The sequence below is a fragment of the Meleagris gallopavo genome, chromosome 2 (assembly GCF_905368555.1).
Source record: "Meleagris gallopavo chromosome 2, MGAL_WU_HG_1.1, whole genome shotgun sequence".
In the NCBI taxonomy this organism is placed as follows: Eukaryota; Metazoa; Chordata; class Aves; order Galliformes; family Phasianidae; genus Meleagris; species Meleagris gallopavo.
Window position 1 is genome coordinate 62,521,433 of NC_139405.1, and position 27,847 is coordinate 62,549,279.

At 37.2% G+C, this 27,847-nt stretch overlaps 1 protein-coding gene across 2 annotated transcripts; it reads left to right on the plus strand.

The window, feature by feature from the left end:
* Positions 1 to 1,854: 1,854 nt before the first annotated feature.
* On the plus strand, positions 1,855 to 27,367 carry GOPC (golgi associated PDZ and coiled-coil motif containing). 2 transcript variants are annotated; one of them, XM_085217417.1, is made up of 9 exons: positions 1,855 to 2,336; positions 12,592 to 12,756; positions 15,237 to 15,260; positions 18,522 to 18,697; positions 20,677 to 20,842; positions 22,068 to 22,163; positions 22,598 to 22,762; positions 23,174 to 23,354; positions 23,867 to 27,367. In XM_085217417.1, the coding sequence occupies exons 1-9, from the start codon at positions 1,881 to 1,883 to the stop codon at positions 23,983 to 23,985; spliced, it is 1,548 nt and encodes a 515-aa protein (XP_085073543.1). In that variant the 5' UTR covers positions 1,855 to 1,880; the 3' UTR covers positions 23,986 to 27,367. The 2 variants fall into 2 exon arrangements, with proteins under 2 accessions (XP_085073543.1, XP_085073544.1); XM_085217418.1 differs by lacking the exon at positions 15,237 to 15,260 and having other exon boundaries at positions 1,857 to 2,336.
* Positions 27,368 to 27,847: the final 480 nt, after the last annotated feature.

A 27,847-nucleotide genomic window follows, 5' to 3' on the forward strand; every position in this document is an offset into this window, starting at 1 on the left:
AGCAATTTTATTGCTCAACAGAACTACTTTAAACAATAATGTTAGTTTAGCTTTTGATACAGAAAATACTTTGATTCCCCATCAGACCTTGTTGGTATAATGGCTGTGGAGAACAAATATTAGAATGAAGTTTAAACAATTGCTCTGTTAAACTTGGCTCATTTAGAAGCATTTGTGCAACTGTCTGAAGTTTAGACACTTATACCCTTTGCTCAGACACTATCAGAATACCCCACTTTACTGAGCCAAATTTCTTTTTATGGCTCTGTATAGAAATATTTGCAGCTTTTGTATCCGCTGTGGAAGGCCTTAACAGTAAAAGCATCTCTATTATGTTTCCAGTTTGTTACTACCTGCCTCAAATTACAGTGCAGACAATCTGAACAGTAAAGGGCAAAAGAACAGGTTTGTAATAACAATCTGTAAGATTCTTGTCAAGCCTGTGATATCAGATCCCAGAGGAAACATGAAACTACTGCTAGTGGTGAAGTTTGCTTTTACCCTTTTCTCCTGAAAGCACAGACTGATAGAATTGCAATCCTTTCCTGCTTTAACAGCTCTCTTCACATTCCAGGTGAGTGGTCTAACCACTGAGCTGTAAATTGTCTCTCTGTATCCCAATTAATTATTTATGTGAAGTAGAGCCATGAGAGAAACTGCAGGACACCTTGCAGCCCAGAGGGAGGGCACATAGGTGCCACCATCTTGCTATTTGCTGCTGCTGGGGGCAGTCCCACTGCTGTGCTATCTCTAGGGCCCTGTGCTCCCTGTGCTGTGCTGGCACAGGAGTTTCTGAGACTCTGTTATAGGCAGGATTAGGGCCCTGATCTGGGTTTCAAGTGGTATTTTTTTCTCTTTTGAGGTAGAGTTACTGCTTTGGTGCCATAAAGCCACGTTGCATGAGACCTCTACAAGACCTGCTAATAAAGCTCCTACTGAGATCAACATCAGAATCAATCAGAACATTTCAAAGAAATGAGGTGACCCTAAGGTGAAGACCTTGGAGAAAGAACCATGATAGTCATGTAGAAATAGCTTATTTCCTGTAGTTTCTTTCTTTTTTTTTCCAGAACCAAAATGAGCTAGGAAATGCAAATACCTTTTTGATTGGTATAATTACATTTGCCAGTGTATCTGTAGATGCATGGGTGTCCAGGACAGTTGTTTTTATGCAATACTTTCAAGTTTGCATCTTAGCCTCTTTGCAGAGCCTGAACAGTTACACAGAAGTGTAACTGCAAAACTAGCCCCTCCTGATACAGTTTGTGAGTACAGCAATAAAGAAAGAATTCCTTTTTCTCTCCCCCTCCAAGAGGACTAGGGGAATGATGATCTTAGATGCCTTTTCCAACCTAAACGATTCTATGCTTCTACATTTAGCCTGGAGAAAAAGAGGCTTAGAGAAGACCTTATTTGTTCTCTTCGACTACCTCAAATGAGGTTGTAATGAGTTGGAGTTAGCCTCCTCTCTCAAGCATCAAGTGACAGGACAATAGGAAACAGTCTTAAATTGCGCCAGGGGAGGTTTAGTTTGGATATTAAGAAACATTTTTTCACTGACAGGGTAGTGAAACATTGGGACAGGCTGCTGGGACAAGGAGACCGCTGCCACGTTTAAGTGCACCTTCCGCCTCCTTTTCAGCAGCAGACACAAGGCTCCAACCTGCGGCTGCGGGCGGGACCGCGCAGCTCCCTCAGCTCCCCTTCGAGCCTCGGGCACAGCGCTCACGGACACCCCCGCCGCCCCCTGTCGGCACCGGCCGGGAGCACAGCGGCCGCGATCGCGGTCTCGGAGCTCAGCCGTTGCTGCCTGGGAGCCGCCTGGAGTTGTGGCAGGCAGCGCCAGCCGCCCCCGAGGCCGCCTGTCAGCGGCGTCGCGCATGCGCGCGGGCACGTTCCGCTCGCCTGGCTGCGTGGCCGCGCCGGGAGAGCCGGGAACGCCGCGGCCGCCTCGAGGGTGCGGGGGGGCAGCCGAGGCGGGTGGGGGCGCGAACCGGGCCCTGTGCGAGGCGAGGCCGGGCAGGGCCGCGGCCGGCGGGATGTCGGCCGCGGGCGGCGTCGGCTCCTGCGGGCCGGGCGGCGCGGCCTGCGGCGGAGGGGTGGGCGGCGCGGCCTCGGCGCCGGGCGGCGGGGTGTCTATGTTCCGCTGGCTGGAGGTGCTGGAGAAGGAGTTCGACAAGGCCTTCGTGGACGTGGACCTGCTGCTGGGCGAGATCGATCCCGACCAGGCCGACATCACCTACGAGGGGCGGCAGAAGATGACCAGCCTGAGCTCCTGCTTCGCTCAGCTCTGCCACAAGGCGCAGACGGTGTCCCAGATCAACCACAAGCTGGAGGTGAGGGCGCGGCGGCGGGGTGCTGGGGGGCCGGTGGGGTTGGGGCTGCCCGCCCCCTGCAGGGTGAGGTTGGCTGTCGGCAGCAGCTTGACCGCTCGGCACTCAGGCCCGGAGCTGCTTGACGGCGGCTGTCCCACGGGAGCCTGGCCCGGCCCGGCCCGGCCCAGCGGATCCCCGGCTTTGGGTTATGTTGTTACGGAGTTGCTCATGGTGACAGAAAGTTGTCTTTGATGATGAAAGAAGCGTCTTGAGCAGCAGATGCCACTGGCTGGCATTGTATTTGAGTTATGTCTCTAGGAAGTTTGGTAATCCTTATAAAATGGGACAAAGGCAACAAGAATCTTCAAGCTTACAGGCAGCAGTTAGGATGTTATTCCTGTCTACAAGTTAATGGAACAAAAAATAAAAATAAAAAAAAATAGGGATAGGCTTGACAGATCCTCTCGTCCCTTCTTCATACTCCTAGCAGATCAGATTGCCCCCTGCTGAACTCAGTCGAACTCATAGTGGAGATCTCATGATCTGTGAGGAGAGTAACTGTTCACAGAAATCACAGGATAGGTTGGGAGGGATCTCAAGGATGATGAAGTCTTCATGTCTAAACTGGCATTTCAGTAAGGGTGGGAAGGAAAAAGCATCTGCTGGAGCAGAGTTAGCTGATGCTGATGTTAACTCAAAAAGTAGGGCCTTGGGGTCCTGTGATTTATGCAACAGTTGGAGCGCTCTGGAGGGAGAATCTGGGGAATTTTACTTTCTTTTGTTTCATAGCTGCATTCCAACTTGAGGCTTCTTTTGTAGTATATTTAGATGTCATTTGGCCTGTCGTTAAAGAGGGTTGATGTTAGATGCCTTCTTGTCTTTCTGTGATGATACTGGTCTTTGTGCTGCGGGACTGCTGAAAAGTCTTCATTCGGTTATCTTTTCCCTAGGCTAAAAATTGCTAGCTTCTTCAGTGTCTCTTGTAGACCATGGTTTTTAGATTTGTATTGTTTGTTCCAGTAGCTTTGAAGTGTATGGGAATAAGGAGAGCTACTTAGAAGCCAGGTAAGTAAGTGCTTTGCAAGAGCTTTAGTGGACAGGCCAGAGTTGTCGGTTCTTTCTGCCCTTTGTATTTTGCTTATTGCAATGAAGAAATTGAAGAATCTTCTGACAATAACTTGCTCTTCTGAAGGGTTTTCTTGCAGTAGGAAAGTAAGTAAATTGGTTTTGGTTTTAATCTGATCTCTTCCTGGTATGAAAACCTTGTTATGCAAAATACCAGTAGAGTTTAACTGAGAATTGGGTTATTTCACAGTAGAATAAACACTTCATTAAGGAAGTTTTGCTCATTGCAGTCTTTATTTCACTACAGTGCTCACTGTAGTGATGTTTACAGTATTCTTCGTATTTATGTTGCGATAGACTTGAATACACTTTAGTACACAGTTTGCATGCATGCTGTCAAGCTATACAGCACACTTAATTGTATAGGCATAGTAAAATAAGATTTATGAGTTTATAGTAGACAATTAGCATTTATTGCATATTGCACAGGACTGGTGGGTGTACCAAGTTGTAAAACAGATGACTTTTCAGAATTTAAGGGAATGAGTTATTGCTTGGTAAATATGCCTTTGAAAAGTTGTTTCATGCTTAAATATTTTGAAAGGAAATTATAAAGGTTAGATCCTGAAAGATCGTAGATTGCTCTGAAAGTAACGCCTCCTTTTTATTTCCATGGAAACTGGCACAAAGAGCAAAATAACACTTTTTAATACAACTAATTTTCAACTACAAAACACTATTTTTCAGCACATTCAACACCATGAGCTGCATATTTTTGCCAGTGATAAACAAGAGCCTGCATGCCACATCTTGTAAAAATATACGCCAGTGAAGGTGACACACTGTTGCTGCTGTTTGCTGCTGCTGAAATGTACCACCCACCACATCACTATGCTCACATCCACTGTTTGCTCTCCATCAGAGTTCAGTAAGTGTCGATGAATGTCAGTGGTTGCCATTTTTCTGCATGGAGGAATTCAATTCCACACCTTTGCTTCATCTACACTTCTGTGTCAGACACCATTCTATCAGACTGCCCCTCTGCTGCTATCTGTCACACAGCAACAAAATGTAATGGAATGTTGGTGGGAAGATTCAACCTCTACTGCCATACCACCAACATCACCTCTGATGTTGTTGGCCAACATAATAAAGTAGGAGGCATTACTTTTGAAGCAACCCTTGTATTTTAGTATCTAATTAAAATCATCTGTGGCTTGGACATCTAAATAATGAGAGTGTACTTTAATCTTGAATGAGTTGAAGAGCAAAGGATCACAGTTCATAGTTTTCATCATATAACTATTAGCGTGTTCAGAGTGAGAACTAATTGATACTAAAAATCTAGAGCTAGTGAATAAAATAACATTTTATGTTGTGAAATATTTTTATTTCATACTTGTGTCCATGTAGGAAGTTTTATCTGAAATAGACCGTTAGAAGGCTATAGTATTGTCTTGATAGTTGTTAATATGATCTCATGATTATTAGTCATAAATTTGAAATGACAACTACCATTTAAAATCTCTGTAAGATGGAGCTGCTCTGTTGAGAATGAGTGTCTTGTCTTTTTTTCTAGTCAGAAATCTCTGTGTCCAAAATGAAGGGCACAGTTACATATTTTGAAAAATCTCAAGAACATTAGTACTGAAGTTAGGATGATCAGTGACTTTATTCTCTTTTTTGTGGTGCAAGTTACAGTATATTTCTTGACATTTAAAATTGCAGTTATTTTTTAGCAGCTTGAAGTTATAATATTATAGTGCTTGTGCACTTTCATTTGAAGTTTTCATAAATGACATTATCATTAATTTTTTTGTACCTATATAAATAAAAATTGGGAATATTGTTCTATTGATTGTGGGATTTATTTCCTTGGGAAGAATCATCTGCCCTCATCACAGTTTTACAGAAAAGAAAATAGAAACACAGTTCAGAATGTGCTTTTCAGCTTAATATCTATTCTGGAATTGGTGTAATTGCTTTTAGACACAGTTTAGTTCATTTTTAGTTGGAGTTGATAGAAGCTCCTGCTGTAGAAGTTTCATGGAAATGTGTTTTGGCACTTCTGTATACACTTTTGGCGTATACATACTGCCAGAGATGAATTTAGGTAAAATATTGTGCTGGAGATATTTCAAAACAATGAAAAAAGTACGTGATGACAACTCTGGTTTCTGTAAAGGAAGGGATATGCAGTCACTTGAGATGTTGGTTATTTTCAGAAGGAGCCTGAAGGTTTGCAGATGCACAGCAGATGTGTGCAGGTAAATTTACTTGGGCTTTAGAGTGATGAAAGGTTGTAATTATACTAATAACATTTATGATCCTAAATTAAACTAAAAGGAAGGAGGATTCATTTTCATATTTTTCCTGCTGGTCACAGATTTGAGCACAGAGTAGCTTATCAAGGAGGAAAAAATTGTTAGGTGATGGAAGCCATTGTCTTTTTCTGAGATAAGCTTGACTTGACCAGCTGTAGCATACAGTGTGCTAAACAAGTGTCGGAATGTATCATAATGGAGGACAGTGAGGGCCTCAGGCTGTTAGAACAAAAGGAGATGACAGCCATTTTAAGAGATTTTTCTTGGGCTCTGTCTCTCAGCGTAACAGTCAGCAGATGCAGGCTAACAGTCACTGTGTGAGATACCAGATTTCTGAGTGAGAGGAAGATCATAGGATTTGTCTTTTTTGTTCGGATATCATTTGAGCTGAAAAAAATTATATGATGCTGACTGACACTGTTTAAATGTTCATTTCAAAAAAATAAAAAATTAGTGAAAGTAAAAGTAGTAGCTTAAAGTGCTGGTGAAACAGTTTACATTGAAAACTGTTGGTACTGGATGGAATGTGGTTTATCTGGAATGAGATGTGATACAGCTTGTTTTGTGTCTTAGAATTGGATTAGTTTGCAGATGTTCAGGGAGTACAGTATTCACCTTTTTAAAGGGATGATCTGCATTTAATTCATGTTTTCCTGTATCAGAAGTCATGGAGTTGTATATATGTTTAACTAGCTCACCTTAATTTCATTTGTTGTGTAGTAAAATGCTGAACTGTATTCTCTTTTTCACTCACTGGGGGTTCTAAATTTTAAGCAAGAGGTATATGGTATTTTAGTTTGTAACTCTTAGTTTTGTGTAATGAATGATATTGCGTAGCTAGTCTGACCTCCAAAATAGTGGCAATGGTAAAGCTTCCAATATGACTTCTAAAAACTCAATTCTGTGTTCCTCATAAACAATTAGAAGCATAGGCAACTGGAAGTGTATTTACGAGGCATTCAGGAATTAGATGCTGGCAGCAGTGTACTGCCAGCGTTACAAAAAAGCTGTGCTTTGTGCACCTCTAAGTAAGTACAAACAGAATTTACAGGAATATTTAAAAAAACCTGACAAAATGCACGTACTTAACATCAAGGAAAAACGAAGTAATAGCATGAAATAATAATACGTTGCTGTAGTACCAGGTGGTCTAATGGAAGAGATGAAAAAGATGGGATCCCCACCAAGAGATCCTTCCTTAGTGGCAGTCAGCCCTTAAATGAGTCTAAGAAGGGTGGAGCCAGGCTTCTGATCGCATGGATGAATTGCCTCCACCTGTGCTCCCAGTGCTGACGTCTCTTCTTCTAGGTGCTCAGTGACTGGTTCAGGCTGTAACTCAGCAGTTCTTAGACACTGCCACGTAAATGGGAGTTAATACATCAATTCACGTAGAAATGGAAAACAAATTTTACACTTACAGATGTTTTAAAATGTTACTATGTTATCAATTGTTTCATTGTTGGGAGTTGCCAATGCTACCTCCATACTTAAATTCAATGGAAAATCTTTTTTTTTTTTTTCCTGTATGTGTGGTGTTGGCTTTCATATTTGTTTAGGAAGTTTATAGCTGTAAGTTTTGTTGTTAGCATTCTTACTAGCCATATGAGAAAAAGCTTTTAGTTAATTTTAAGTTAATGTCACATGTCCTGTTTTGGGGTCCTGAAAATAATGAAATAAACAAGTTCATTACAAAACTTGCAAATTCAGCCTTTTGAAATAATTTGAAACGAGCTACTCATTTTCTCATTTTTGGCATTGATAAGCATTCTGTGCTTTTGTTGCAGTGAGCTTTTTTTTTTTTTTTTTGGATCATCCGGGATTATGATACCAAGGTGTATGATTTATTCAGAAACATGTATTTTGTACAGTGCTGTCACTTCAGCTTTGCAAAGAGCACAGTGAAATGAATAAGGCTCTGTGCTATGTCATGGTTTCTATTTTGAACAAGTCCTACAAACTTTGTAGAGTTGTGAGAAGAAGTCGCAGCAAGCACAGCCCAGTCGGAAGGAAGGAGAAGATAAGTCAGGGCCCAGGGAGGGGTGGAATAGTCCTGCCCTTCGGGGAGCTGTAGCCTAAGTGTGGTTCAGTGAAGAAGAGACACAGATGGTATACTGCACAATTTTTTTCTTTTTTTCCCAGCTATTAGAGAAGCATAATACTTTGCTTGATAGTTAGTATCTTTGGCTGATGCCACAGTCCAGCGGTTCCCAAGAAAACTCATTAGTATGTTGGCCACGCATTTCCTAAGTCTGTTCTCCATCTCTGCTGCTGCCAAACCTCCTCATATGTGTGACTGCATCTGCGTGTGTTTGGGCAACAAGCTGCAGTGGTTGCATCTGTCAACTCTTGAAAAATTGTTTTCTGTCCCACAGTTGTGCAATATTATGGAATGCTTTGAAATAATGATTTCACTGTTTGTAAAATATAATCTTTTTTTTTTTTTTTTTTTAAGTTTTGCCTTCATGCAACATTTTTCTCTTTAAAAAAAACAATGCCCCCAAAGAATATAAGCATTATTTCTTGATATTCGTGTTGCTTTTTTTGTGCATATACTGAAGCAGAATGCAAAGAGTAGATGCAGTGTTTGCTTCATGATCCTGATCAGGAGCAAATGTTTAAACGCATAAATACATTTGTTGGTAAACTTTCTGGAGTCTGGTATAAACCAAATGAGCACACATTGCTGAAAAAATAAAAGTACCTCATAGCTTTATCTGTCTGTGAATTTTGGTTTGTTCCCACAGCAAGATCCACCGACAGGGACCTTTCTCATAATCTTAACTGTTGTCAAAGTTGCACACACAAGGTGTTTTATTAGTAACAGAATCAATGGAACTAATGAAGTCTCACTTCCGACTCATTTGTCAGGAAAGGTGTTTGTTTGTTTGTTTGTTTGTTTTTAAATGCAAATATTGAGCACCCTCCTAAGTCACTAAGTCCATCTGATTTGGTCACCCCTGCTTCTCTCCTGTGATGTTTCCACACCATGGCGTTCTTCGCCTTTCTGTCCATGCATGGTTTTGGTTGGTAGATTGGGGCAGAGTTAGGCAGCGTGGTTTGCAGCTTTACCCCTGTAATGAGCCTGTTTGAAACTCAAACAGAGATTCAACTCAAATCAGCAGGGAAGGAAGGTGAAATGGAGAGATTCAGTCATACAGATAAAATGGTTGCAAAAGGCTGCCTTATGTGGGGAGCTGAGACAGAAATGATCCTGGTTTTTGTCTTTCTTTTTGCTAGGCCTTCGATTAAAGACAAATTAAAAAAATCTTTAAAGAGTATTTGTTACATTAAAGATATTTAATGGCTGCTTGGCTTATGGCTTTTACTCACTGGCAATATTACTACAGTGGAAGTTTTTTTTTTAATATACTTAGCTTTCCTTTGCTGGAAATCTGTGTTTTCTAGTGTGTCTGTAATGCCTCATCATTTGTACAATACTTAAAATGTTCTTAATGTAAGCTAGAAATTGAGATACAGAAAAGTGTGTCATTACAGGCCTCAAAAATCACTTGCTACAGTTTAATGTAGAGAGAATTAAGGTTTTTTTCTTGTTTCTGTTTGTTGTGGTGAGTAATGCCATTGCTTTGCACAAATAACATTCAGACCTGTAAGCTCTGTTTCCAATTCAGCTATGCTTTGGTTTTAGTTCCCTTGTCTGGGCAATGGCCAAGTATTAAATTATTTTTTCATCTCCATTAAATCAAATGCAACTGATACTTATTCTGCTCAGAAAGTGAAAGACATTTTCCCAAAGCTAAAACCATTACTTGATTTCTTGTCAGCTCTCTGCTTGCCCCCCCTGCAGCTGCTTTCCTTTCAGAAGTGAGAGGCAGATTGCTTCTTGTTGATGTGAGATGTTAATTGCCATCATCCCACTATCCATGATTTTGTAATTCTGGGCTTGCTCCCTCTGAAGCTTTGGGTCTAGGAGCCCAGGATATTGCCATCTTCTGATTTCTCATTCAAGCTCTGCTGATGGTGAAAGCTGGTAACTTGTGGCTTTAGTATGCCGTCTGTCTGCTTCCTGCTGTGCCCTTCTATACACAAATGTTTCTGTACTTCCTTTTCATGTTACATTTATTCATTGTTTCCTTCCTATATTTACTTTGTATGTTGTCCAGGGCAAAGTCCACACTTTTATTCTTTTATGTTCAGAAGTTTGCGTTGCTCTTTGAATACAGTTCTGAGATCTTACAGAAATAAAGATAAGATTTTGGGTTAATTATTCAAACACTTTCTGTTTTTAAAAAAAGTACAAGTAGATATATACATATTTTTCTTCCCTGACCAACATCTGAAGAAATTACAAAGTATGGTATAAAATAATGAGACCTCAGTGACATTTATTTTACTTTTAAGACTGTCCTCTCTCTCCAAATGAAAAATGCCAGGTAAGACATAAACAACTCCATGACTGTAAATACAGAATGTAAATGCAGGTAAGTGCATTTAAAATGAGCAATTATTTTTCCCCCATTTCCTCTTCTGACTGAATCAGCAAGTTAATGTTAAAGGATGTAAGGATGTTAAACAGCCTTCACTTCAACCTCTGTCCACTACTGTTTACAAATGAAAGTTTCTGTTCTCTCTTTACTGTTTGGTGACTTCTCCTAAATGCTCGTAACCATGAAGCTAAATGGTCTCCTGTGGGTGTGTGTTACTTTTGCCCCCAGCTGGCTTCTCAGCAAGTGCTAGGGCAGTCACCAGTGACCTGCTCTATGTGCAGTACATTTATAGGTGTATTGGGATGTATGCGTGAAGGTGCACAACATCTCACCTTCAGTGGTCTTGCTGGAGAGCACATCTAAAAAGTTGCCAATAAAAGGATTGGTACAGTTGCCTGTGCAGTTTAAGTTTATCCTCGTTTTGCTTGTGCAGGTTGAAACACAATCTTCGTAGGGTCTGATATTGTGCTCCTGTGCAGTACCGCAGCCTCATGCAGTGAGTGGTGCTCTCAGAATGCGTGTCTGCATCTGTGATTCTTGTTTGTGTTCCTTGCTTCATTTTCTGCCCCTGACTCCTCTCTTACTGAGCATCTTTCAAAAGTTAATATGGAACTGCTGGTTTTCCAGTGGGCTTTCCTTTATAACATAAACTGAGGGAAGTGAGAGTTAAAAACCAGTGCTAGCAAGAGTCATATAGAAGGCCTTTGTCATGGTTTTATGATTTTGGACTATCGGTATTCCACATCATAACATCATGTAGTGCACTGGGAGTTAAAGAGTTAGGTCTGGGCACCTGTCCCGGAAGAAAAGAATTACTATGTTCCCCAGAAGACTGTTTGCTATTCTGTTATCATTTCTGCTCAGGGGGAGCAGATAAAGGCCTTGGTAGGTCACCTGGCACTCCCTTTTCGATCGTCACGCTTTCCTCCCTTCTGCTCATCCCGACCAAATCTCACTGTGGAAGGCAATTTCTGCGTTAGAATTCTGTGAAGGTTTACAAATTATTCAGGTTTCTAGTCGTTCCAAAGGTTAGAAAGTGAGAGTGTGTGCAGCCAGTTTCTTCAACACAAAAAAACGAAATGCTAACCTGATCTGTAGGGGCTCTGTGGAAGTGGTCAGAGAGAGTGCTATTGTGCTCTTCTGGGCAGTTCACTTAGAAGGCAGCAGAGCTCTTTGACAGGGCTTCTCCCACCTCTTGTCCCCGAGACACTGGGTAAGGCAGAATAGCCAGGGACGTTGTTCTTCATAGCGGTAAGCTGGAGGTTGACTTGACCTGTCTCATCAAGTTGCTGTGTAATTGAAGTGCTCTGAATCACCTCTGGAAGAGCCTACTTATGTCTGATAATTATGCTGGAAGCTTAAGCAGGCTGTCCATCTAAATTAGACACCTTAATTAGACCCAGTAAGTACTGATATTCATATCCTTTCTGCTTTTTAAAACTGATACGGACCTTTTAAAGCAGCTTAGGTAATTGGATGGGATGAGTGTTGACTTGGTATTCAGTGTGAATTTGAACATCAGGATAGTGTTATTAAATATCTAAAATACTTTGCATTAATGTGAGATTTTTTTTTTTTTAAGAATTGGTGGCTTTTCCATTTTGCTTTTAAGTTCCAGATTTTTAGAAGTAAAAATAGAATCTGAATTTACCTTTAAAGTACAAAAAATTCTCCCCTGACATCTGCTGTATTTTCATGTGTATGTATTAGAGCTTTAAAGCTTATAAAAATGGAGGTTATCTTATAAAAATCTACTTGAACTTATGGATAGCAGGTATCCTGGTAAAAAAAAATGTATATTTGTTCTGTTATTCCTGTTACAAATATGCATGTAGACTGTATTTTAACGTTTCAAAATTTTCTTTTTTTTCATGTTAGCATTCATGACCGATTTTCTACAAACATTTTAGGGCATTAATTCTTGGTTTCTGTTTGCCTACTTGATTAATTGTTTCAATTAAGTTGTTGATAATAGATCTGTTGTGAATTGGGTTCTTTGATTTTAGCACTTCTTTAATCATTGCATTAATACATTGGTCAATATATATTTTTTTCTGGTAAGATGTAGTCGTATTAAAGTATGAATAGTATTTTGATGAATGTTGCTATGATTGTAAATCCTATTGTAGTTCTAATGACAGTATCCTGTGTCAAAGTGGACATCAGCATCAGTTGCCGTGGCCTCTGTCAGAAAAGTCCAGCTCCTGTTTTTTTCACAAGTGTAGTGGTTTAATGCTTGATCTGTGGATGAATGGATGCAGTGGGAACTGCAGAGGAAAAAAGCCTGCAAATGATGGAGTGCTTGAGAAGGGCTACAGAGGAATGCATGACAGCACATACTCTTATTTGTATTATGACATTTAGGTGTAAAATGTGCCAGCAAAAGATATATTTGTGTATGTCAGTTCTGATATAATCATTTTTCTAATTCCTATCTTCCAGGCACAGTTGGTTGATTTGAAGTCTGAACTGACAGAAACCCAGGCAGAGAAAGCAGTATTGGAAAAGGAAGTCCATGATCAGCTTTTGCAGCTTCATGCTGTCCAACTTCAGCTGCATGCCAAAACTGGTCAGAATGTGGATTCAGGGGCTATTAAGGCAAAGCTGGTGAGTACAGTGGCTTGAATGGAGGATTGTACTTTCCCCTTTCCCGTCTTCAGCTCTTCCTTGCGAGTTATGAATAAGCTGATTATAAATTTTCATGCTGAAGATGTTGGAGAGAGTTAACTTTTTTTGTTTTTTAAATAAGATTTATTGTTAGTGGTTAGGAACCATTAAAAATAATAAGAATGTAAGTAAATTTTATGTAGAACTTTTCTGAGCAGTTTATTAAAGCAAAGTAAGAAAATATTGTGATGAATTATAATGCTCTTATGGCAGCAGAAGTAGTGAAAGATGGTAGCTTCCAATGTAAAAACACCACCAAATCTTCACATGTAATAAAACAGTCTAGAAGGAAAAAATCTGTTCTTGCTGTAGCAAGAGTATAAGAGTAGGAATGGGATTGTTTTGCCATAGAAGGAGATGGCAGATCACAGTCCTCTCCATTGGACTTTTTCTTTCAGAATGCTACAGATGCTCTCCATTGTTATATTCAACATACTATCATAAAAAGACCAATAGACAACTGATAATTTTGTGAAATATGAGTTTGAGAAACGTAGACCTTTCAAATGTATACCAGAATTTAATTGTGGAACTTGTTAGCATTGACTGATATCCTGAGTATAGTATGCCTTGTTACTATCTGCAGCACAGATTCTTACTCTAATACTGATACTTTTAAAATTAGGAAGTGGCGTAATGCTGACTGTTCTGGTTTCTAACTCTTTGCATAATTCAAAGATTACCCATCTAGCTGTTTTTAAAACTGCTTCACAAGTTCCTTCCAAATAGCAAGTCTCACCATCTGTGAAACGTTAAATTAGTCTCCGCTATTTTGTCCTGTTAATTAATGTAAAATAAAACACAGTAATAGGCTCTCAGGCTCAGAGGCCATCTAGGCTGTTCTCTAAATAAGACTTTCCCAAATTCTTTCGGTTTCACATCCAAAGGGTGTAACTGAATTACAGCTATATTCTTACATCTACATATTTGCATGTTCAGTATAAAGAATAACATTTTCTGGATTATCCACACATAATTTAGTCTGAAATGAATTATAGCTTATGTATGATAAAGGTTTTTTAGAGCCATTATTAACTGGACAGGTAAATAAGAATTAGTTAAATACCACTCACATATTCTAAGTGTTAGGCTTCAGGCTAACATGAAGCAAAATGTTTAGCCAACCAATTTTTAGCACGTGATTTTCATTCCTAAATTTTATTAGTGAGACTTAACTGCTGAGTGACACAGTCATACTTCTAACATATTTCTTTCTCCTTACTTTGTTAGAAGCAATTTCTAAAGATATATTAAATCTCCATGCAAGGGACCTCAGCTTGTTTCAGACAGCTAACAATAAGTACATTTTTTCTTGTATTGCTTCAGATTTTATCCATGTTGAAGTTGAATTTGCTAACAGTCCAGGCTGATATTCTCTCCTTATTTCCATGTAGTTCCTTCTTTTTTTATAGACTTGGGGGCTAATTTTTTGAGTTTTTTTTTTCCTTTACCTTTAGGGATTTTATAGTTTCAGTGGAGTGAAGCTCGCTTGTAAATTCTTGTAGATAGAGAAAGCTGTGAAGCTTCATATAGCTTGAGCAAGCAAAATTGAACTGTCTTAAATGACAGTAAAAATGAGAAGTCTGAGTTTTAGGTAAATAAAAACTGGTCATGCTGACCTGGCAGTTAGAAGTCTCTATGCCAAAGAGGGGGGCTGTGTCAACAGTATTATGCGGTGTGAGAATAAACTGCTTTTGTAGCAGATAATTTACTGCTTTCTTTATTAACTGCAACCACTCTTCTTTTGTATGTAGATTCTTAGTATAAATATGGGCACTATAAGCTGTAGGTTGTAGGGGTGATGTGTTTGCTTAGTCTAAGCATGATAATGTTTTTAGTATAGAATGGAGTTGCATAATATATTTATTTTCTTGTGCGTAGCAATTTATGTATCTTTTTTTGATATCTCTCACCATCCTGTAAATCACTATTGTAAAATGTCTTTTGTTATGCTTTCTGAAATGAAAAAATCTATTGTCAGTATCAAGTGCTGTATTATAGAAGACATATTTGTCTGTGATACGTTCAGAAAACTGCCGTATAGCTTATTTACCTATCAGTTAAATGGCTTCTTAAATGTCAGAACAGACAGGAAGTAAATTGCCTTCTTCTGCTTTTTCCTCTCAAATATTACAGTGCTTTTCATGTTATTGTGCTGTTCTTTATAATTCTTGGTATTTTAGGAGAAAGAATTGTTTTCAATACTATAGTAAAGTTAGGGTGTTTTTAATGATAATCACAATGAAATACCAAAATTGCTACTAAAAACAATTACAGCAGTTTGATTTTTAAAAGTTCTCTGTAATAAAATTTACCTGCTGGTAAATTTCTTTTGAAATAGATTTTTTACTTTAATGCACTTCCTTAAAGTTCCAATTACCTGTTTCTCTAATTATGGAACTCTTTTCTTCTGTCTTAAGTCTGTCCTTTCTGTGGATGAATTGGTAAGTATACTGATTGCTCCCTCTCCCTTTTTTAAATGATTAAGTGCTTTTGTTTTGTGTGACAACTTGTATATATTGGCTTCAGAAACTGGCAAGGCAGATCTGTCTTGTCCCATCTTCCTGTCATTTGGCAAAATGCTGCATAAAGAACTTTATTTTCATTTTTAGATTCTTTTCTAACTTTGATACAAATTTCCTAAGTCTGTATGTATATATTTATTATTTTCACAGGTAATTTAAGCTGACATCTCACAGTGTGGTATTCTGACAAATTATTTTGGCAACATGTCCAAAAGTTTTTAAGATGTTATACAATTTCTAAAGCAAAGCATGAGGCATCATGTGATGTACTGTGTTTTATACGGGATATTTTTCAAAAAAATTTTGATAGTTCTTCCTTATTTTCTCTTTTTTCAGTTCTTTTTATGGGTGTGATTTAATGTACGTTTAACAGCCTGTAGATAGAAAGAAAAAGTGATGCAAAGTTCACTTCTCCTTTTCAGTCTTTCCCAATGATAGACTCGAGAATTTTCAAACAGCTTTTCCATTTTTATTACACTGTATACCTCAACCTCAATATCATTGCTCCTTTTTTGTTTTTTGTTTTTTTTTTTTTTGGAAAGCCACTGGACATCTGATAGCTGTAAGCTTTGATTCTCAACATGGCAGTTGCATTTTTGCTTTCTTACTTGTATTAGCAACAGAAAACACAGTTCTTTATATTTACTAAAACTTTGTAATGCTATGAGCACCAGAAAGCAAGAAACACAATTCTTTAACATGCTTATTTAAAAAAAAAAAAACATATTTGGAATCTTTTATCACATTTCACACAGTTGCTCAGAGCAAGACGTATCCTTTCAGTACATCCTCTGTGATTCTGTGTACTTCAGACCTTCAACTTTTCTTCATGCAGTGATCAATTGGAGAGGGTCCAGTGGCTTCTGGGTCTCAGAGCAGCAGTCACAGTAGTAGAGAAAATAGGAAGAAAACTGGGATTATGTTGTTCCTCCTATTTTAGATATACCATTTAAAATGCATAATTAAAAGTTATTCCACATAGGAAAATAACAGATGATTTTCTTTTAAATTTAATTTAGATAATGAATCAAATTCAGAAAAAAATCAGTGGAAAAACTCAGGTTTTAAACTGACTACTTTATGATATCTAATGAGAAACTGTTATGTATAAAGACTGTACATTCGTATGCCTGCTTCAAATTCTAGTCCTTTCTCAAATTTTCAAATAAAAGGAGTCCTAAAAGAGAATGCTTACACAGACAGTGAACGTACTGTTCCAGCACCCGGATGCAGTCTTGGCAATATGTGTATAACTAAAATAAATGCTAGCTGCAGACAGACTCTCCAGCTGATGTAAAAATGAGTATTGTGTCTGAACTGCGACATTTCTTCCAGCTGAACTATGTGTCAGATGCAACACAGTGTTTTGGCACCCTTGAATTTCTGTAATTGCCCTCCAGCTGCTGCCAGTAGACATATATTAAAATAGCCCAGAACCATCATTACAGCACGGAGAACTGGAATAGTTTTAGGAACTACTGTTCTTCAAATGTAGATTAGCCAGAATTCTTGATTTATGAGTATGTTCTGCAGGTCATAAAGAGATCTATTGGAAAGTAGTTGGAATCATCTCACAAGACAACTCCAAACCCAAGACAGAGACCAGATGTGTCTGTGTGGCAGGTTTTCTAATGTATGTATTGAGTCAAACCGGATGTGAAACTGGGTCAGTATAAGAATTACTGTACTTGCAAGCAATCTCTGTTTCACACTTTTTGAGCCATGTGCTAGGCAGTTCTTGGCCAATACATAGAGATGTGTAATGTATCTCGTTAGATGAATTGAGTCCAGGTGTTTATCAGATGAGGGAGAAGTAGAGTCCTCCAAATCCACAGTTGGCTTTCTGGCAAAGGGCTACAAATGCCTACATACGTGTTGTGAAAATACTTCTTTTTGGTTTCTATATAGCAACCTGGCTTAATTGTTCAAAATGTATTACCACAATCCATATCTGTTGTTTTGTTATCCACGCTTGGAATAATGAATAAATATATTCACCATTTCTTAAAAGATTTGTCTTGCCAGTTCTGTAAAATTTTGTTTCTGTCTTGTTACTTCTGTAGTAGCACCTCATGGTTTTATTTGTTTAATAGTGTAGTTGACACAAGTACAATAAACGCTTTTTAGGTACTCAAAATGTCTTTTAAAATGCATTTTAGTGAACTTAGTTCTTATTGCTTTTTCCAGTTGGCAACCATAGTTAAAATGGAACAGTAATAAATCCTCTGTGTCTACTGTTTTCATGGTTTGCTGAGTTTTTGTTGCTGCTTTGTAAAAGAGATATAAAACAAGATGCAAGAGATACAAGTAATCAAATGTACTCCTCCTGTAGCTGATTTAGTAGGATAATGAGTTGAGTTGAGTGTGCTAATTCCTTTTAGTTCCAGTGGTCTGGGTTTTACAAAAGATGACAGCTATACATTATCTGTACATTTGTGGTGGAGCACTATGGAAGTAATTCTTATTTGCATAATTCTTTTCTCATGGGGAGGGGAAAGATAGTGAAGAACGATATATTTCTTTCTTTCTTTCTTCCTTTCTTTTTTTGTAATGAAGTTAATTTGTACTTATATCTCTTTAATTTTGTCAGGGTGAGTACCATCATATATAAAATCTCTAGTCTTATTTTTGTTGTCTTAGGACACTAACTTGGAAATATCCCTGACATTTCTTGGTTGTTTGCATGATAATAATGGTCATTTTAAGGACTTACAGAACATGTAAGCATATTAAAAGCTCATTAAACTACTTAAAGAATATTATCCACTTGAAAAAATTTGTGGTTTTGTATTAAATTTTTTATTTTAAAAACAATCTGTTCCCTCTCATTGGATGAATCTCCCATCTTAACACAAGAAAAAGCAATAATGATACTCAGACTCTCTACAGAGAGTGGCAAGGAGAAGTGCTCTTGCTTATTTCAATCCTTGGACTTGAAGATAGTATGTGCATAATGTGCAGGAGTTGTAAGCAGGATAAAAGTAATGTTGAGAGCACAAAGTTGAGTTCAAGGCCACCTCTCCTCAGAAGTAGTTAGAGTAGCTGCAGTGACAGAGTCACTTTTGTTTCCTGCATGTCCTAGAAATATAATTATTTCACACAGAGATATTAAGTGCTTTTTTATTATAAACTTTGATAAAAGTTTTCTGACTTCTTCTTTTATTATTTTTGTCTTTTAAGGAGAGAGAACTTGAAGCTAACAAGAAGGAAAAAGTGAAGGAAGCTCAGTTGGAAGCTGAGGTGAAATTGCTGAGGAAGGAGAATGAAGCTCTTCGTCGACACATTGCTGTTCTTCAGGCTGAGGTTTATGGAGCAAGATTGGCAGCCAAGTACTTAGATAAGGAACTGGCTGGAAGGCATGTAAAATCAATCCGTGTCCTTAGCATGAGTTTTAGTCATTATTACTACAAGACTTTTGTTTAATACTGGAGAGCATATAGCACAATGTGCTTGATCTGTGCCTAGCATTTCTTAACACCATGACATCATAACATAACACCATTAACATCATAACATCAACAAATATATATAAAGTCACAGTTTTTAAACGGTTAGAGAGACATAAATAGACGCTGTAGGTTTCTTGACCTTCTATTATTCTGTTATCAAATCAGACTTTTCCTTGTTCACTATCTTCTCCACTGCAACCAGTTAAGTGTTCTGTAACAGCGTTTGTTGGTTTCTCTTTTCCTAGGTTTTGTACTGTGTTCATAAGTATTAGTGATTAATACATTACAGTGACCACAATGAAGCCAGTAAAAAATCGTATTATACTCTAGAAATTCAATTTAAAAAATTCAAGTTTTCCTTTTGGGTAAATCACTGTGTTACACAGCCTTCATGAGTACATTTTTAAGAATGAGTTATTCTTGGTTTATTTATAAACCTTTGTTTCCTTAACTTTTAAAATTGTTAGCAGGAAGGATAAGTGCAGAGTTATGTTCTTGCAAGAAAAGATTCTGTGACATGTCTATCTAAAGTATACGTGTAGTTGTCTCTAATAACTTTAACATATAACTGTGATAGCTCAAGCATGGCAGTGCAGATAAAGTAATGTCAGTTATGCTGGTTTAAATTTAGCAGCAGATGAGTGTGATATTTCTACAACATAACTGCGATAACTGGCAGTAGATAACTCTGGTAAACTTAGATGCATACAATTCTCATCTATGTTAGCAGCATGGTGTTACAATTATGCACATATTCCTAAGCTCTCCAGTCCCATTAAGGTCTACAAGGATCCTTAGAGCCCACACTTAGGGCTCGGGGTGCCCTGTGTGTTGAGGTGGGCTGAAGATATCGTTATTCTCAGACACCCGGCTTTGCAGCATTGATCTTGTTTTACTCATCCCACTCTGTAGCATCTAAGTTGTCTTTTTATCCCTGCAGAAGTGCCACAGAAAGCAGTACAGAAATTGCCTTCTGTACTTATTTTATGGAGACAGAGATGGTTCATGATGAGGCAGTTCTGATCTGACTGAAATTGATCAGTCGCTTTATCTCTGTTGGACATCTATCTTAACTACTATGTTCTTGCATTGTCCATCTAATTGCCAATTAATTTGCTTGTTATATTTGTGTAGTGATTCAGCAATGTATTAATTCTTATCTTGCCATAAGCACTATTAAATACATTGTACTGAGCTGGCAGTTTGAATTTTTTCTTGTGGGTCTGCTGCCCTTACAGCTAGATTTAAATTTCCTCTTTAAAATTTACATTACTTATTCCATCTATTATGGGGTTTTTTTTTCTTTCTCTTTTTTTTTTTTTTTTAAATGAAAAACAAGATAGCTGCATAAGGCTTCTGAAGACAGTTTTTGGACCCTCTGGTCACGGGGAAAGCCCAGCCACTTCTGTGTTTTGCAATTTTGTGTGTACTTTGTGTTTAACAGGTTGTGCTAGTCACATAAATGGTCACTTCTGTAACTCTGTTTATTCTTTTCCTTTGCATCCCCAAAGGCAGGTCCAAAGTTAAGAGTTAGTAGGAAAAGTCTCGTATTTGCAGTTAATTAGACAAGGAAGAATCTAAAAATGCTTCACATTACAAAGAGGAACCATAGGGTTGTGTTCTTGTTTTTTTTTTTTTTTTTTTTTTTTAATAAAATTTTCTGGATTTTGTGGGGTAGATAAGCTATTTACAAGCCTTTTAAGCTTATGAAGAATTGTATATATGCATGGCTGTTTAAGTTTAACATGCTCATCACTATCACAGCTCCTTGCAGTTACAGCACTTACATAGTCACTGCATGCTGTAGTCTGATGGAGTGTAAGTTGTACAGTGCACTGATTTTAAGTTGTCTTAAAATATGTTGTTATTCTCTTTGTCATTTGTAGAGTTCAACAGATTCAGTTACTGGGTCGCGATATGAAGGGACCTGCTCATGACAAGCTCTGGAATCAGCTTGAAGCAGAAATACACCTTCATCGTCACAAAACTGTTATTAGAGCTTGTCGAGGTAGGAATGATCTAAAACGACCAATGCAAGCACCACCAGGACATGTAAGTTGAAAGAGTGACTCATTCCTCTGTAAGTTCTGATATTTGAGGAAAAAAAGATAGGAGTTATTTCTTCGATTTGTGCTTATTTTCACTTCACTTTTGAGTTCTTTTAACTGTCACTTTTATATATGTGTAATTATTTTGTATCGTAAAGTGGTTTGTGTTAGAAGGGACTGTTAAAGATCATCTGTTCCCATGCGTGTTTCTTCTCCAGGATAAATAACCCCAATGCTCTCAGCCTTTCTTCACAGGAGAGGTGTTTAAGCCCTGTGATAATTTTTGTGGCCCTTCTTTTGACCCACTCTTGACAGGCCCATGTCTCTGTTATTCTGGGGAACCCAGAGCTGGGTATCTTAAAGGACAGATCCATCCTGAATAGCATGTCTACAGAAGTGACTGTGTGAAAGACATTTCTGCTGCTTTACCTAAGACTACTCAGTTCTTTTGAAAATTGAGTCTCTGCTGTGTGTAGTAATATGAATTTACCGTGTGTAGCCTTGGTAGACATTGTCTTACCTAGCCTAGCACATGAACTGTTAATAATCCGCAGCATTCAGTGCACAAAACCAAACACTTTCAGGAAATGGCATTACTTTGATTGACCTGTTTTGAATATCTTAGTTGTTCAGATGGGTGTTAATACTTATGTTCTTAATGGCATATAAAATATGCTTTATGCGTGTGTATGATTTTAAGGATATGCACAAAGGCAACAGCAAAATAAATAGCTGGATTAATTTAGCTTCTTTTCTAGTCTTGAGTTGAATGGCTTATGATGTACTTTGTTTTTAATATAACAAAAACAAACCCTTTCCTGGGACTGTATTACATCTATCATTTGATAAGCTTTAAGTTATAATTTGTCGTACAACATTCCAACAGTGATCAACATTCCTTTATGTAGTCCCTTTATATTTCCAATATATGGCTACTTTTCCTGCTTTTGGAAGTTACATGTATTTACAGCACTCATCACTGAAATAATTGAAATAATTATTCTTGTCAGAAGTGCATAATGAGAAACCTTTTCTGATTTTGTAGCCAATCTGTAAGGGGACACTCAGGATTGATGTGCCTGGTGCTGGTCTGTTGCTGATATACTGTCCTTCTACAAATAATTAAAAAAAAAATCAGGAATGCATCACCTTTTGGTTCATGTGTTTGTATCTACAGTTTATTGAGTTTTTGTGTGTTTTGTTTTGTTTTGTTTTTTATATCAAACTAGGATCCAGATGCCTTAAAGAAGAGTCAAGGCGTTGGTCCAATCAGAAAAGTTTTGCTAGTTAAAGAAGACCATGAGGGACTAGGAATTTCAATCACAGTAAATGCTTTATTTTTCATTACAAAGAAGAAGCAATTTAAATTTGTACTTCATAAAATGTAAAACAGTGAATATATTATTAGAGCACAGCAATCAAAAAGGTTGCATTATGTAAATCTGTAGCTATGGTTATGTGAGACTTGAAGAATCCAACTCATTTTGATAGATTGTAAAATCCTTAAGTTTATGTAAAACTTAGATGTTCAATGTTTGTTTTTGGCTTAGGCCCTAAGTTTGAAATTTGGCCGTTCTTCTCAGGGGAGAAGAATTAAGAGAAACATCTCGTACCATCTACTTAAGTATTCTTTTTGTCCAAAACATTCTTTCTTATTTTCTATAATAAAAGTTGAAATATGCACATTAAGAACAGCGACTAGAATGCTGATTTTCTGCCAATGGACATTTCAGCTGATTAAAATTCTCGTTTTCTGTAGGGTGGGAAGGAGCATGGTGTTCCAATACTGATCTCTGAAATCCATCCTGGGCAACCTGCTGATCGATGTGGAGGACTACATGTTGGTGATGCTATTCTGGCAGTAAATGGAGTTAATCTAAGAGATGCAAAACATAAAGAAGCTGTAACTATCCTCTCCCAACAGGTCAGTTGGGACCTGCTAACAACAGGCAAATTTATGCACTTCCTTTATTCTGCCTATTGAGTTACCTTGAGTTTTAATGTTTTCAGTCAGAGTATTATTCCTGAAGCTCCATCGCCTTACACTGAGTCCTATTGTGTCTTGCAATTTATGAGAAAAAGACTGGGCCAATACTACTTCAGTTAAACCTTTGTCTTGGCCAATGATTCTTTAGTAAGGCTGGTGGAAATCTTCTTGTTACATCTCCCCGTAGAAATAATTATTTAGTGATGTCTGTTTTATTATTTTATGAGTGGATAGCCCCAACTAAACAGTGTTTCTTTTGTGGTCTAGAATCTTGTTGCTGCATTGCTTCTTGTTTTCAGACAATTAGTATGTCCTCTTGAATTTATTCCTATTTTGGTTTTATTGTAGAGAGGCGAGATTGAATTTGAAGTAGTGTATGTTGCTCCAGAAGTTGATTCAGATGATGAAAACGTAGAATATGAGGATGAGAGTGGACATCGTTATCGTTTATATCTTGATGAATTGGAAGAAGGGGCAAATTCAGGTTCTAATAGGAAAGAAGTAAATGTGGATGTCAAACCCTCACAAGGTAACCTTTTTCAAAAGTGTTGTATTTAATTGCGAGGTCTCAGTGTGCAAGCCAGTTTCTGGAGAACACTATTATTGTATTAATTGTAACATTTATCTTCTGTTAATTCATTTAACTTACTAGTAAGTTGTAAGCCCTTTTGATTGGTCCCTTACTCATTGGCCTGGTTCACTTAGAACTGAATTAACTGAATTAATTTTTGTGGTTTTTGTGTATTGTTTTTTTCCTGATCTCTTTTTCCCAATTGGTTTTATTTTTTCCTGAGTAGTCTAGGTGTAGTTAATTCCCCGTAAGCCATTTTTTTATTTTGTTCACTTCTTCAAGTATGTTTTTCAGATCAGAGGTGTGTGTCAAGAGTTCATGTTTTCCTTCCATAGTGTTTTACTGAAAACATTAGCTTGTATTTTTAGCAGTCTTTTCAGGACATTTTCTAGTTTCTGAAACAAATCTCACTAATCTGCAATTCCCAAGGTTACTTCTCCTCCTTATATAAAATTTCTTTTTTCTTGTAGTGTTTGATAAGAAACCAAGTATTGATGGACATGAAAATGGAGAGCTGGGAAATTCAGTTGAAGCTTCATTAGAAGATGCTGCACCCAAATTAACCCGTTCTGCTGAGTCTTTATCCTAAAGAAACAAAGAAAGAAACAAACAAAAACAACTGGACAGATCCCATCTTTGGGAACAATTGATAATCAATATTGACTGCTCCGAGTTTGCGTATACAAATGTAGATTGTAAAATGGTAATTAAAAGTCAAAGGGAACTGTTACTGTTGCCTGGAAAAAAGGCAGTTACCTCAGGGCTTCATTGTGAGCAATTCTAAGTGTGGAAAATTGTCTTTTGCTTGACACAGAATGGCTACTTCACACATAGCATGTGAAATTAATTTCCTTTTAATAATAAGCACCAAAGCATGGGATTTCTAAAAAAGATAACCTCAATACCTTCAGCTTTTAATTTCTTTCATATCCCTAAGGAAGGAAAATAAGATGTGACCAGCTTTATTTTCACCCCTTGATATTTTAAAGGGACAACCAGTGTTCAGTTTGTTGCAAAACAAGCTTTGACTCTGGAAGGTGAAGGGGAATTGTATTTTTGCATACCTGAATTTTCCACTTGGTGTTTTTGATTTGTAACTTTCAAAAATAATGTGGGTTTTTTTTTTTGTTTTGTTTTTGTTTTGTTTTGTTTTCTCAGAATAGCAAAACTTTCTTATTTAAGCAAGACCATCAAAACCCAAATTCAGCAATGGAGTACTTGTTAGTTATGACCCATGACAATTTTATGGGTGAGCTTTTTGATATTATTCTTTTAATTAATTCACTGCTAATTGTTCCATATGAAAATTGCTCCGAGCATATTTAAACAGGGTATTATGGGGTTTTACAAACAAAAATTAGTTTAAAAAGACATCCACAGTTATATGTGCCCTTTGGTATTCTTTTCTGAACATCATCAGTTCAGTGTGCTTTCTTGAATGGATGTGGTTATACCCGTGTGGAGTTGTCTGAGTTGGTCATTATTAGCTTGAACTTATGAAATGCTGAGTACTCTCAATAGGTACTGAACGTATTTCAGATCAAAATAATCTTTAAAGAAGTGAAAATAAAGTGCATAGTACTTTATAGGAGGTGCTCAGAATTCTACAGTGTCTGGCCCTATCTGTTACTTTTGGGCAATTGTATTAACCTGTAATTTTCTTACTGTTGAAAGAGAAAAGATATTGTTTTTGTAACAGCAGTGTATCTGAAACTTGCTTTTAATTGGTGTACATCTAAAAGCCCATGGCACGGTTGCAGATGGAAATGTTGAGGGTGGCTTCTTGGCCAGTTTCTTATATAACTGTAGATATACAAGAACTGACCTTGTAGATCTTTAGGTGAAATGCAACTTTTTTTCCATACACAAACTCTCTTTGTAATCACATTTATTATTTCACCCTGCTAAGATAGCTTTCCTATTGACTGCTTTGCAGGCTGTTGGACTGTAATGTGAAAAGATTTTATTATGTGACAGTGGAACTAATGTGAAAAGACATTTTTGCAAGTGTTAATGGGTAGGATATTACATACCTAAAAAGAAACCTGGATGGCCTTTAGAGTAACATCAATTAATTTTACCTTCAAAATTGTGATGTAGAACACAGTTGCTTGTTTCTCCTAGGAGCACTATATATATGTTAATAGAAAAATCCTAAAAATGTATATACTTTATTCAAAGATTTTTCTATTTATAAATCCCTTAACTTTGCTATTTACAAGATTGTTTTGTGTGTGTGCTTTTACGCATGAGTTCCATTCACTCAGTGGGGTTATTTGGTTCATTTTTTGTAATAGCCCTTCTCACATGGCATACTGTTTGAAGGCTTTTAGAATAGTCAAAGTTGTACAGTTTTCACCACACAGGCACTAGTATTTAAAAATGAATCTGTGTAAAGAAGAAACAGGTCACCAGACATATTTCTTGTTCTGGTGCATCAGAAATTACAGGCATGTTGGGTACAAATTAGCAGATAAATCTACTGCTATAACTTCATGTTCAGATTGCTGTGGGGTTTTTTTAATTATTTTTTTAATTATTATTATTATTTCTTTTTCCTCACAGTTAGTAAAGTAGAATGCAGTCTGAAATGGTCAGTGGCCTAGAACACTCTATGCTCTCTGGTAGAGAGTGTAATTTAAAGCCAAGTAGTAATTTTACTGTCTTTGAAAATCATAGTGGTATAAAATTTTGCTGCAGTTGTAAGAAGTAAGGCTGGCCCAACTAGTCTAATAGCTTTTTAAAAGCACTGAATTTGCCTGCACATTTTCCCTGTATCTGAGGGAAAGATTAAATTTTTTATTTATTTGCTCCTCCTTACTTTCTGGCGTAGCTCATTTTCCATTTAATCCATTGATCCATTCCAGCCTGAGGTGGGAGAATATTTCTGGAGTTATTTTCCTGACATTCCTTGTCCACCTGTTATGATGCTGTATACTTTTCTTTATCATCTGGAAGTTGCTGGACCCTTTCTCTGTTATTTTGTCTATTTTTAATCTACGTATGAGATCAACAGAAGGCAAATGGCTGAGGAGAATGACTAAGAGCAGACAAATCAGGTATCAGTAAATCATCACTGTGTTTCTTTCCCTGCAGTTTTTATAATCTTTGTTTAGAAAGCCCTGAATGGGAGGAATTTGCACAGACACTACAGCGTGGCTGTACTCCATACTTAGTACCAGCTGATCTAACATACTTGTGTGCTGTAGTCATACTGATATGCTTTGAGATTAATATTTAAATTGAGAAAAGGTTTGCAAGTTGAGATTTCCAGATTCAGTGGACAAATGTATATTTTTTCCTTTGTCAGTAACTGGAAGACTCAGTCCTGCTGATCCCCAGAGGTTGAAAGAAATAGACTTGGAAGAATTTCCGAGGAAAAGCAGTATTCAGACTTCATTTTTATTTTTTAAAGTGTAAAACCGTTTACTGGCATGTATATATATTTTTACTTCAAGAATAAAATAGTATTCTAAAGAAAACTGCATTTTTTTCTAGTAGATAATTTCTTGCCTATTAAAAAAAAAAACAACAAACAAACTTCATTGAGACAACTGTATTTTAAGTTAAAGGTAGACAGTGCTTGTTGGCATCTGGGACCAGTGTTAATTAAGAGCATGTTAGTTAAGGAAAGTGCTAAATGGCAATAAATTTAACTCTGATTAAAGATTATGTAGTGTTTCCTTTGTAGAAGTGTGTTTGTGGCAGTGAAGATGGTTTGTATCCACCTCAGTATATGTTAATCTACCGTTATATCAAATGAAATCCAAGTATTTATTGTATGTGTCCAAATATCTATAGTCATTCCTATAGGAGGTATAACATTTAACAACAAATGTATCATATCTAGTTAAGCCGAATATATTTTTATTAGCCTGTAAATACTCTTCTGTACTTCAGTGATTTCTGTACCTAATTCAGACTGATATTTCATTTTCTTCTGTTTTTTATATATAAAATATAGATGCCTACTCCTGTGTGTGATTTTATTTTATTTTTTTTTAACATGTAATCAACACCCAGGTAAAAAGCTAATTATTGTGAGGAAAAACGAAACTGCATAGTGTGAATTTTGATGATCATCTAGTCTTGGCCAGCAATGGTTGATAGCAGATTACATTTTTAAAGAGAATGTCTCAAATATCTTTATTTAGGAAGCATTTCCTGCAGAATTTTTTTCAGTAGGAGAAAAAAGGGCAAAATTTGCAGTGTTACTCTGGCTGTACAATAATACTATAAATATTCCATAGCTTAAAATTGCCTTTTTTTGTTTTGTTTGTTGAGATTAACAATGTGCATTTTTTTATTTTTTTTATTTTTTTTTATTTCTGACTTATATTTAAGTGGTCTTCCCTCCCTAGAGCAGCAAGTTCACCTAGAACTGGATGCCATACAGAGAGCTCAGATAAAAGTAATGGTATAGTAATTGTGGTAAGTAATTGCTTAATAGT